We start from the raw sequence: 13227 nt of genomic DNA, 5'->3' as shown, positions 1-13227 counted from the left end.
ACTGAGTACCAAACTTACCAATACCAGCTGATGAAGCTCTGCCATTTGGTGGGCTAATGGAATTCTTTTCAAACGAATAACAGTCCAGGGTGACGTTAAAGATTCTGATTGTGCCTTATCTCACCTTTTCTTACAGACCAGTAGTTCCCTTTTTTGTGATTGTAAGCTGGGATTAAACCCATGTTTTCTGGTTTCACATTGTGCAATTCAGCCACTAGATTTATATACTTCACTTCCGCTACACCAAGCATACTACCACAATCTCCCCTCAAACTCCCCTTCATGATTGCCACCATATTAGCATCAATGCTGCTGTTGGTCACATCACATACCAAACTCTGTGGCCCATGGGAAAATGTTTGCGAGTACCCATGGTGTAGGTGTTTATCAGTTGTCTACCTCATGTTCTTTTCTACACTCTCCATGCTGTTTTCTGTCTCTCCTATGTGCTTCTCCTCCCTCTGCCTATGCTGTCTTGTTGCCCCCTCTCACCCATAGGCTTCTCCCCTGTGCTTCACATTGATATTTTTCACCTGCCTTCTTTCACTTTATGTTGCTTCTCTCCCACCCACCATGTTGCTTTATCCTCGCCCTTCCCTAACTCTTCCCATGGCCACTCATCCGTAAAAAAAAGAATTAAACAGTGCATTTCAACCGAGCATATTTATGCTACTTTTTATTTACCAATCCATCTTGGATCAGTAAATAATAATTTTAAAAAGCACGTCCTGTTGTAGGCGCAAGTATGCGCACTGCACACTGAACCTCTTTGTGCCGTTGACATTTATGAACCATCTGCTGCCAGTACATTGAGAGTGTGGAGCTGTATGTAGCCTATAACCTCAAGAATATTACTAACCCAGAAGGCCCTTCTAAATTTCTTCTGCTTTGTCTTGTCGCTGTCTCCATTTGCCATGCTAGGAAATTCCATCCAATCCAAGTAGACCAGAGGACCAACACAGCATATTAAAGCACACTTTACCGCTCACAACAAGACTGAAAGTGCCCTGATGAAGAATTGATATTGATCATGGACCTCTGCTGAGAACTAGACCTGGGTGGAGTCCACAGAGTTTTACTCCGTGGAACTCTGAGAAGTGGCACATAATCATCGCCTTGCTCTGCTGAGTTCTGCCTGCGGCAGAGTCTGCTAAGTCACACTGCTCGCACTGATTTTCAGCACCAGGAGTCTGTCCCGCACTGTAAAATCAGCACGTACAGCGCTATGCGTTGCACCGGAGTGGGCTGCTGCTTTCTGCTGCTCGAGTAGACATTCTACTCGAGCTCCAGCTTCCTCAACACAAGCAGCATATTTCTCAATGAGAGTAGTCGCGACCGCCCGCGTTGAGAAATCTCACCAGGTGGTGCTCTAGCACGTGATTTTTTTTCTCACAAGTGCTTGCCAACTTAACGTTGATGAGCTGCTTTACAGAAAAAACTCTGTTCCACGTCTCATCGCTGTGCTTTTCAGAATTCTGCGCTCCGCACGGAGCATGGAGTAGGCAAAACTCTGCCTACTCCGCCGGCAGAGTGGAATTCTTTGTCCACCCCTATAGAGAACCCTCAAAAATTTCAACAGAGATGAAGGCAGAATGCCTTAGAGATCACCTTCTGAAAATGCATATGAGATGGGTGGTGACTGCACCCTCCCTGCAGCTCTGTGTCATTTATTATTTTCACTACTCCTTTGACCTTGCTGAGTCGGCTGGTCCAGCACCCAGTAAGCTAGCCATTCCACCAGGTGCAGGGACCCCTTGTAGTCTACTGTAAGCCATGTGCACTCATTATTATGCATTTATACTTCGTGTTTATGTGAACACCCACAGGTTGGTGCACATGCAGTGCTTAATTTGAGCTGGAGGTTTCTGGTACTCCACGCAGCCACTTAATTGGTTTCCGGTGCTCAGCACTAGGACTTAATTGGCAACACTGCACTTATGAGAGTCTGCCACATGGTGGCACTACTCATCTCATTTAAAAATGAGCATAACAATGGGTGTTTATGAATACAATACACATTAAAAACTACTAATGCCTGCCTCCCCAGCCATTCCTTTAGCTTTGGGTACCTGGAATAATCTGAACTGTCGCTCTTGCAGGCAAGAGAGATGGTTAGTAGTTGTTTCGGCAGCGGTGCCAGGGGCGATGGGTGGTGCAAGCTGCATTGGCCTCCTGGTCAGAGCCCTGGCTCTTATTATTTTAAAAATTAAGCATTGTGCACATTGTACATCCACACACATGCACTCGTAGATACTGTCCCTTTCCTTTGCACGAACTATTAGCACTGTTGTTTCCAATGTGACTTCTTTGTGTTGTGCAGTTTAGATGTCTCCAACTTAATCAATATTGCAGTGATGTAACATAACATTTTTTGGCAAGAAGATTTCTATCCTCCGTTTAGCTACAGTGCCCGTTTAAAGGCTTTGATACCATTAGCTGTTTTCAAAACGTTTGTTTCCACACAGAAGGAATTCTAAGCTTTGAGGCCAACACTGCACCCATGTGATTTTCCCTGGGAAAATGTGGAGAGGTCAAAATAGCCAAAATTTAGCAGGACAAAAATGCTTCATTGTTGAGGTAAGTACCAAAGTCCTCATGATATTCCTCAAAAACATGTAATAGAGGCTCTTTATCATACCACACAAACTCCAACCACTGCTAAATTGGATATTAAGGGGTGTGATAAGTATTGCACCAATCACTAGGCAATTCATAATGTAAGTATTAACTACTGCCTTAATTGGTTATTGGCTTCTAGGTGAGATTATCTGTTCTCATTGTGAGATTACCAGATCATTGCTTCAATACTGTAAACAGCCCTTACAATGAATCCTTTACTCTGCATGCAGTTACAACATTGTAAGGACGCATACCATGGGGGGAGGTGGTGTTGGATTTAAAATCCCTACTGTTGCACAGACTGGAGTTGGAATAGTAAATTATACTATTCCAACATCCAGTGCCCCCTTCCGCAAGTGGTTGTTACAACTTGCGGGGTAATGGTATGCGTTGTTACAACACGGTCGTTGTAACCACCGCGTTGTAATTGCATGTGGGGTGAAGGCATGCGTAATAAGGAGGCATATTCCTTCAATACATTTGTCGATTTTGTTATGTACTTTCTAGTTTCTGATTACTACACTGTGAATTTCTTTTACCAGTATGACACATTATGGAATTTATTTTTTTTAAACGTACAGCTTTGGGTGGACATATCTACTTTATTTCATCTACGAATACTATGTTATTGTACCTAGATCCACCCCACACACACCACTGAGTCCAGCCATGGAGGATTAGGTAAGGACCACTTTCTGTTGCGGACTTCTTCTCTTAAGAGTTGCTTCCTAAGGATTCTTAGATTTCCTAGGATGAAAGGGCACAGTGTCCCATGACTTAGGGCAAGACCCAGAGAACTGGACCTGAAAAATGTTTAATTATTTTGTAAATGATAAAAAGATAGATGAGATTCCCTTTGCACAAGATCCAGGAAAGATCCGTCTTTGGATGGGGGGTGGCAGCAAATAATAACCATTTGACTCAACATTGAGGCACATAGACAAGATTTTAATTTAATTACAAACAACAGAGATATACGAAATAATAACTCTTCAATAAAATATATAACATTGTACAAGGTGCCCCTTTCAAAGGGACTGTAAAATAAAGGGGACAATAGACGTGGCAGGTTTTGATAAACTGGTCCACCCCGACCATACAGTTCTTGCATTTGTCATTTTTTTACAACATGATTGGACACACATTCAAGATTAAGTTCCCCAACAATAGGGGGGAAACAATGCAGACTATTATTTCCTTGAATAATTTCTTGAGGAGAAACAGTGAGAGATATCGGACTAGTTTGGCACACTTGGCAACAAGTTACTCACACACGTCCATAGAACGCACCATAAGTCAGACACAGATTATTTGAGAAAATTCATCCTTCTTGGCTCTTTCACCCTTTCCCCCTCTTTTTGCCTACCTGCTTTTTCTTAATTTCTTTTCTTCTATTTTCATTATGACTTTTTTCATCTCTCTATTCTCCTCCCTGCCTTGTCATCTGTAGGCTTGTCTCTCGTATTGTCATCTCTTTTCTGACTCTCGTTTTACCAAAGATGAACATCTTTATGTCATACATTTTTAATCTCCTCCCTCCTTGAGCTCTCACACTAAGGGGCATATTTACGAGCCCTTATCGCCACCACAACGTCACTTTCAGTGACGTTGTGGTGGCGATAGGTACATCGACTTATTTACAATGCAGTGTTAAGCCATTTAACGTGGCTTAACTCTGCCTTGTAAATAAGGCAACCTTTCACGCTGTACTTATCGTGAAAAGGGTGGGCGTTCCACCGCAACACCCATTGAGTTTGACGCTGCCCCCTATTTACAAGGGCAGCGTAAATAATGGGCAGTGCCAAAATTAAGACCAGGGAGAACCTGGTCTTAACCGCATGCGTGCGGGCGGAATTCCGCCCGTACGCTGGGTTTTTCAAAATCGCACTTTACGTGACGAGCTGGGCTCGTCATGAGCGTGCGAGGAGGCTACCTCATGACGAGCCCAGCTCGTCATCAGCGTCGAAGGGGTTAAACAGGCGAAACAAGGAGAAATGCTTTACTTCTCCTCGCTTTTGCTGTTTCCATGTGTGCTGCCTTGTGCACACATACAAACAGAAGATTGCATATCATTGTTTATGTGCAGGAAAGCTTCCTGCACATAAACTATCATTTTTTTAAAATGCTGTTTTGCAACTTATATGTGTGCTCATTAAGCAGCACACATAGACGTTACAAAACAGCATTTAAAGATTGTTTATGTGCAAGAAGGGGGTCCTTCCTGCACATAAACAATCTTCCCCTCAACACAGGCACACTTGCACTATGGTGAAAGGGTGCCTGTGTTGGCGCTAGGCAGCTAAAGTTAGCGCCAGCGCAGTGGGAAATGCAGGGCTGCACCATATTCTAGTAAATATGGTGCAGCCACATGTTTCTAAAGTGATCAAGAGAGTTGTTCGCTTTCTTGGCTTAATGACACACTTCGCCACTTTTTTGTAAATATGCCCCAAAGTTTCTCATCCTTCTCACTTCTATTAAAACACACACATCTCTCACGCTTTTTTGTCTACCTCTCACATTCTCGGTGTCTTTCTCTCTCACTCATCGACACCCTGTCTGACTTTACCATTATAGAACTCTAAATGACAAGCTTCTTTCGTGTACAAGTGAGTCAACTATTAAACACCCAAATTGATATAGCTGTGAAAATAATGTTATTTCTTTTTACATGTACTGTTTTCCTGGTTCTTTGTCGCCTACTTGTGAAAAACGGGATTTCAATGCTTGAAAAAAGGGGAAGAATCTAATAATGGATAGAAATTCATGTTACTTATATTCGTTTTAAATAGAGCACATACCTTATTACTCTGAAATGTTATGTGAATCCCATGTCCTATGAACTTGATCTCTCAACCAGTACACATCAAACAGCCGCCCACTAAATCTTTATAATTAGTATCATTTATTTAAATAATTTTATTTTGTCATTAGAGAGGCAGATGAGAACTCCTTTGACGGTATAACATGGCGACTGTGTAGAGCCATATAGGTGCTTTAATAAGGGTAAAAAAAGCTACATCCGAAACAAAGTTTTTGAAAATGGGGCTCGTCCTCACATAAGCGCAAAGGCCTTTCGGACAGGGTTCCTCGTCCCACAGTGCCATTCGAGCAAGGTTCTGGGTGGAGCACTGGAAGTTGGGAACCAGTCCTCCATTTTGCCTCCTGGTGTCAACAGCCCTTATCGCAATACCCCCTGTAAATCTTCTCAAGTTTTTTGGGCCTTGCATCGAAAAACAAAACAGAGGGGCATTTTCCCACCATATATGCAGAAATGTCTTGCCTTCAAATGTCTTCTCTGCGGGGTTTTTTCTTTTCTAATTTTGGTCGGCACTTTTTAAGCAATGAAATGGGTCAGCTCCGACATACATAGTTTTGTTTTCATTCCCTGATGTTGTTTCTTGTACTGCTTGAGGTGTGCCCCCGTCCATTGTTCAAGGAGACCATCCAGGCAGTGACTGGGGCGTCTCCTTTGGGTCTTTCCGCTCTTGTTCGCAGAAGAACCACGACAGCAATGTGACATTCTACCCCAGGCCACAGATGTCCATTTTCTTGAAACATAACTGAAAAATGGACAGCATTTTTTGGCTGCACTTTGAAAGAAAGACAATCTATTCGTCAAGAAGTTCGCAGCTGTTCATGTCTTTTTTTTTGCTCTTATCATTCTTCCTATGATAAGTGGTACATGCTGTACCCTACAGGTGTGGCGTAGAGTCCGACAGGTGAAAGGGGGAGCATTGGTCTGTGGAAGGGGTAGGAGGAGCCGTACAAGGATGCGTGTAGAGGAGAATTCATGGGGAAAGGCAAACTGAAGCCAGGAGGCAGGATGGGCTTGGCGGCCATTTTGAGCTTCTCCAGTTCTGCTTCCTGCAGTCTCTTGGCTTTGGCGCGGCGGTTTTGGAACCAGATCTTTACCTGGGTCTCCGTGAGGGCCAACGAGCTGGAGAACTCAGCTCGCTCCGCAATGGACAGGTACTGTTTCTGGCGGAACTTGCGCTCAAGTGCCAACAGCTGGGAGGTGGTGAAAGGGGTCCGTGGTTTCCTATTGGTTTTGTGCTTCCTCAGGGTGCAGGTGGAAGGGCTCAGGTGTCCTGCAAAGTAATTTAAAAGAAACTGTTAGATGGTAAACGTAACATGGGAGCATAAACCTCCCTGACACTTGACAATATGTTTACAATTATCCACTCAGACTGAAACAGTTCTGACAATTTAATTCACCATTCTTCTTATATAATTCGTCATGTGCTTTTCAGAGTAGTCTCATGTATTCACTGGCTGTTTAGGAGAAAACGACATTGCACACAAAATGTATTGATTTTTTATTGTAAAACCTTAATCAAATTTCATTCTAGTGCTCGAACTCATTTTGCAAATAATTAGTCATTATCAAGAGCATAATTTTAAATTCACCTAGAACCGGAGAACAGAGAGCAACACATATCATCATGGACTTAAATATAATCCATAATTATTCAGATAAGTATGTGACTAAGCCACCTTGTTTGGTTCTCCAGTGAATCCCCATTCCAACCTTAAATCACACATAGTACTCACATTGTTCTTTCTTTACATGAGGATCAATAGTCACATCTTTCCACTGTCTTAAAACACTGTTGCCAAGCAGCTTATCTCATCTCTCCATATTTTTGCCACATGCTACCTTTGCCTCATTCCTCATGGCCGCCCTCCGTCCCAGAACCATCACGCCTCACCAGTGGTATATTTGAGCAAACACTCCATGTCAGTCTCCCTACAACCACTGTTTGACTGCCCCACACATGAGGTAGACTTCACTAGGCAACACGTTTGTGACAGCCATCTTGTAATACCTCACAGTCTGACCACACGCTACTGCCCACGGATACTTCTCTTGCCAAACTCCTCTGTCCAAACCTCTTAGATCCCAACATCATCTCTTGCTTCATTCCCTCCCTCAGCACACCCCTTTCTCTCAAGATCTTCACCACAGCAACTTCTCATCACACCTCTCTATTGGTGCCCCCTATCAAAATGCCTGTCACTCATCACAACTCTCTCTCCATGCCCTCACACACCCTCTCATACTCTTGTGACAAATCACAAACCGCTAGGCCCTACTCCTTCCTGTGATTCAGTCATTGAAAGGGTGCATCACAAGAATTCCAATGTCCTTCCCTATCTGGAGAGCAGAAATGAAACACGCAGGTACAAATGTCTGCCCCTGTAAGGCTTGGCTTTGTGAACCCCAGTCTTAGACTGGTATTCACGACTTAACTGGTGCTATGCAAATATAGCTTTTTTATCCAGCTGTAGATGACATAGAAGTTCAACTTCTAAACTGAAGTGATTCTAAACTAAATTATGTGAATTCTCCATGCAAACAGCCCAGATGATGTCAGCATGTGTAAAAATGATATAATAAAAAATAATGTCACAAAATGTACCACATTATGCCACATAACTTGCCTTTCTTGCTGCATTTTAGTCAACTCTGCCACATAATGTGATCCTCCCCTGCTGCATAAATTCAGTTCCCCTGGGCATAGATATATTGCAGTAGGTTTGAGCTGGAGTATTGAAAGGAACTGCATGGATGGGACAGGGCGAAGCTGGCATAGGGAGAACGATATCAGGGGGCATCATAGACAGCTATGTAAAAGGCAGGAGCTATCACAAATGTGTATAGGAAAGAAGTATGGTGGTGAGAAAGGAGGCAACAGCTGTGACATAGTCGCAGTGAGAGGGTGCGGTGAATAAGCTTTGCCTAGATGGGGTAGTACTGAACGTTAGTGGTAGTATAGTTCAGGTGGGGCACGGAACAACAAGAAACGGAAGGGTATCTGATGTGACATCAAGTGATTAGAAATCCACAGGAGGAGAGCACAGCAAACAGGAAGAATCACAGCCAGTAAATGAGGCAGCAGTGTTAGATGGTCTGTAGGTTGCACTATACCATCTCTGTGTAAGTGCGCTGCCACCGCTACATGGTGCCGCCATTTTCCCACCACTCAATTCAACTGTATAAACCAGCATTAAACCAAATAATTTCACCCTGTGTTTAAGAATTGCAAAACACATCATTGCCTCAGTCCTGTTTTCTGTAAGCATTGGCAATAGAAAGAAGGTGGCAAGCAATGAAACCAACGTATACGGGACTCTAAGTAACACAAGAAGAAAAATGAAACTGCCTGCCACCCTAGAACATGATGTAAATAATGGGGTGCAGACGAAGTGGCAAGAGGCTTGCCAGAGGCATCAGTGGAGCCATGGGTAAAAGTTTAGCTGGGCCCACTCTGGCTTATAATACTTCCTCAGGATTCGGACAAAATGTCTGGTGTGGATAGAAAACTAATATTGAAAACATACGGTTAGGCCTGAGTTTTAATATTTTAATACATTCCCTTACTGAAATGTGGGCCCAAAACCACAGCTACCCTCTCTTTGTGGCAAGAGGGTGCTGGCTCCAATAATGGGGTCAGGAGACGCGATCTTACCATGCCAACCAGAACAGGCCAAGCACCCCCAGCCACACTCGTTTACGTGTGGAAACTCCACCAGGCGTGAACCAAAGGAAATGGGGGAAAATGGCAACCAGGGCCTCTAAATACTAGCCCTCATCAGCTGTGGGTTTCTGCAAGCCACCAGGCCAGTTCCAATTCTATTGTCTAATAAAGGTCCATCCACCGCAGACTACCTGCTTAAGGAACTGAATGACACTTCAAGGGAACTAAGGACTCAAAATGTGAATATAGGCTTCACTCAATCACACTGAGTGCGTCAAAGCATGAAAAGATGGACAAACTCTTCGCTGTAATAAAAGTGAGTGACATTGCTCAATCAATTGTAGAATGAAGGTGCAATCCAGAGTTTCCACATCGGAGACTATTCCATACATTCCACGTTCAGCATAAATCTACCTTTGGAACTGTGAAAATAGGTATTTCCCTAGAAATTGTGGCTATTCTGACACGATAGGGCGCAGAATGATGTATGTATGTATGTGGCATTTGTAGAGCCCAAACCTAGCCGTAAGGCATCAGAGAGCGGTCTTGGGTCAAAGGCAATGATAATACCTAAGTGTCTTGGAACAGTATCTGTGGGCTTGTGCCGCACTGTGATATACGGTTCTTTAAAAAGGCCTGTCTTCAGCTCTTTGCTAAACTGGAGCAGAGTTGAAACAGTCTCGATGGATAAGGGGGGTCCTTCCAGAATATACAGCTCATCTCTCAGACATTGGGCATGTTTTTAATATTTGTGGCTCAGACAAGCCGAGATGCACACCATTAACTTCAAAAATAAGACCAGCATTGCTGTACATATGTCAATATTTTAGAAACAGCACCAGCACTAAAGGTTGGCAGATAGTCTTAGTTTTCTGACACACTTTTATAGTGTGGCAATGATAATTCGTCTGCTAAGGTATCCCAAGCCAAACTTTCTGACAGTAAATATTTAAAGTGGCTTTTCGCTCTTAGAAGTGACATTTAGCAGCAACTAGAACGTTTGCAACTGTGTTCATGCCTTAGCCCATTTGCATGCATAGGATTATGTTCACTGCAGGTGACTCCTTTTGTTTGTATCTTTAAAGAAACAAATAGCGAAAACATTAATTTAATGCTGAGCCAGTGTTAGCATTTTTTTTTCTCCGTTGCAAAATTATTTTAATGGTTCAACGAATTTACTGCACTCCAAAGAGGTGGAAAGGGAATCCGCAGCAATGACTCAACATTACGATAAGCCACATGATGATTCAGTATTAATGTTTGTTGCTTCCTTTAGCTGATTCACGCATTAAGAAAGAAAACGCTAAACAAAACAGCAGAAATGTGAACCATGTCCTCTGGAATAACCACTGCAAACCTTCTTAAATTATTGCAGGTTGGGTTTCGCACACACACACAAAAAGCATTGGTTTCGCTTTTTGGTAAAGGGAATTCATCCCACCGTTATACCAATATACCAAGAAGCTTCTGTGGTGCAACGCATTTTATTTGATGCCAAGGATGCCGAACCATGGGGACCACTTGTTGGCCTCTGAGATGCTGTTTAAATTGTCAGCAGCCCCGTGCAGATCCCAGAGAGCATTATCAATAGGCCGTAGGAACAATGTGATTTTAAGGACCCTGTTTTTTCCCACTGAGATGTGAATTTGCCGAACAACTTTCAGATTATACCCTCCAAAATATAAATTCCAGTGGTCTTGTTCATACATCTAACTTCTTTTTTTATTTTAGAAACGTATAAAGTGCAGGACTCGCCCCGAGGGGGTATCTCCGCGCTGCGAACAGGCAGTGCTAGGGCTACAGACATAAAAGCAACAAAGAGTACAGTTTTCAGGAGTTTCCTGAAGCGCAAGTGATCCTCACAGCTGCGCAAAGTAAGGGGTAAGGAGATCCACGGCAAAGGAGCCTTATAAGAGAACACTTTTTCACCAGAACGCGATTTCTTCACACGGGGAATAGGAGAAGTTTTTTCATACATGTGCGTAATACTCTGCTGAGCTGGTAAGGAATACGTTTCTGCGCTAAATAGCTAGGTACTTTGCCGTTTAAAGCTTTGTGGATTGTACAGCATACTTTGAACCTAATTCTCCGCCGGATGGGCAGCCAGTGGAGTTGCTGTAGGAGGGGAAGAGAGGCCGTTCTAGAAGGCATATTAGTAACTAAACACGCCACCATGTTTTGTACAACCTGTAGTCTAGCAAACATTCATTGTCAGTGCTCAAAAGCGCATTGCAATAGTCCAGGCGACTCACCACCAGTGCCTGGACTAAGGTTTGGCATACTGCCAGCGGAAGGAGAGAGAAGACTCCCTGTAGCAAGCGTAACATATAGAAGCAAGTCCCGACGGTTGCCCCCACTTGGTCCTCCATAGGCAATGTCTGATCTAAGTAAACACCCAAGCTTTTTACCACCGTCTTAGGGATGGGGGCAGTCCCCAAGTCCGCTGGCCACTAATCCATGGACCAAAATCTCTTGGCATTACCGAACAACATAATCTCCGTCTTATCAGCATTTATCTGGAGGTAGCTGTCCGTCATCCACGTAGAGATAGCTTTCATGCCCTCTTATACCTATACCCCTAACTTCAAAGAATCTCTAGACATCATAGGGTCACATCTGTATGAAACAACTAGTGTTTTGAGGTCCCTGCACGTCTTACAGTCTTGGTTTTCCAAAGGGCCTTCTTTTGAGACTTGTTCTTGGCTGAGCAGAGACAAGAGCATGTGGTTGCCACTTATCCACGGGAAGCAGAGGAACAGATAGCATTTATGTGGACCATTAATTGACACTGTGGCCAAATAACAGAAACCGTGGAATCATTTTGGGCCGCCAGTTGTTCCAGTTTCTTTCATTTGACTACATCTCCTGCATTTTTGCCTGAGCTGTAATCGTTTGGAATTAATACGTTTACCCATATTGTGCTATTATTTATTTCAATTCAATGTACCTTAATCAGAGTTGAAGGCGTTATGCTATCAATTCCTGTGAATTAATGGGGGTCAAGGGCCATGTGATGTCACTTCCAATGATTAGAAGATCAAATATGATGATGGTGAATGATGCAACTGGAGTAGGAACTAATTTTCTCCTTCATTCATAGACTTCACACATCACAGTATCCCACATTCCGCCAGGGCTTTAGGGTTATTATGACTGCCTTCCCCACTTGTGAAGATGTATTTTAGTATATATCCACCAGAGCACTCACTCTGCAATCCCCTCTTCTGGTATCTTTCACTGACAATGGCAGTCTTCTCCCATCATCAGTCTCTTCATGATAGCCATTCCATCTGAATATTCATAACTCTTCTAGAATTCTGAACTTTAATTAAGCTTTTCCTTTTTTCAACCTGTCCCCTCCCAGAATGTGTCTATCCATACATATATCCCATTATCCAAAGCATACCAATATCTGTCCTACAAAAGTTCAACCCTCTTTCTGAATTAACCAGTAACGGAATGCACAATATAAGCACAAATAAACAGACTGTGTGTTCTCACAGTCCTTACAGGATATATCAAAACTGTAAACAGAGACGTAGCCATCATTTTTTTAATCTGTGATGGTGTCTCCATGAACATGTGCTGGAGATATGTATCGGGTTCAATTCGGCTACCCCGCCTCAGACATTCACTCTAGAGAACAAACCGTGCATTTGGCATTGAAATCGAAACTTCCATCTTAATGTATGAAGTTGGCCATATTTGTGCTTCAGGTACTGGTGTTCACAGAGACATGTATACAGATGCATAGCTATATCAGAGGAAAGAAACGTGTTGGCTGGAGAAACTTTGTTAAAATACAATTTCCAGACTTAAAAGTAACAATGGCAAAGGAACTCTCTGTTTACTGCTCTACCATGGGATAAGGGCATTGAAACATGCGTAGTGTTGATTTATCCTCACTTTGGGTCAATTGGATTGACTCTACAACAACAGCTGTAGTTTGAAGCTTTTGGGAGGGGGAATGCAGTTGTAGATCTTCGATGGTGATGCCCCTAGACGAACTAAACGTCCTCCGAAAGGATGAGAGTGTGCGATTTTTTATTTGCTTCATCCTCTTTCTGTGCCCATTCGCTCTCACCGTCTGTAGTTTCCCTCTTTCCATTATTTTGAGGAAGCATTCCCT

General features: G+C 43.1%; 1 protein-coding gene across 1 annotated transcript in view; it reads right to left on the bottom strand.

Annotated features, from left to right (window-relative positions):
- Positions 1 to 3546: 3546 nt before the first annotated feature.
- Positions 3547 to 13227, bottom strand: part of MSX2 (msh homeobox 2) — a 35487-nt gene continuing 25806 nt past the window's right edge. The window contains exon 2 of the mRNA XM_078653029.1: positions 3547 to 6707. Coding sequence (XP_078509155.1) covers positions 6286 to 6707 — 422 coding nt within the window. The 3' untranslated portion in view covers positions 3547 to 6285. The remainder of the gene's footprint in view (positions 6708 to 13227) is intronic.

The sequence above is a fragment of the Lissotriton helveticus genome, chromosome 7 (assembly GCF_964261635.1).
Source record: "Lissotriton helveticus chromosome 7, aLisHel1.1, whole genome shotgun sequence".
Classification (NCBI taxonomy): Eukaryota; Metazoa; Chordata; class Amphibia; order Caudata; family Salamandridae; genus Lissotriton; species Lissotriton helveticus.
This window is presented reverse-complemented; position numbering and strand designations above follow the sequence as displayed.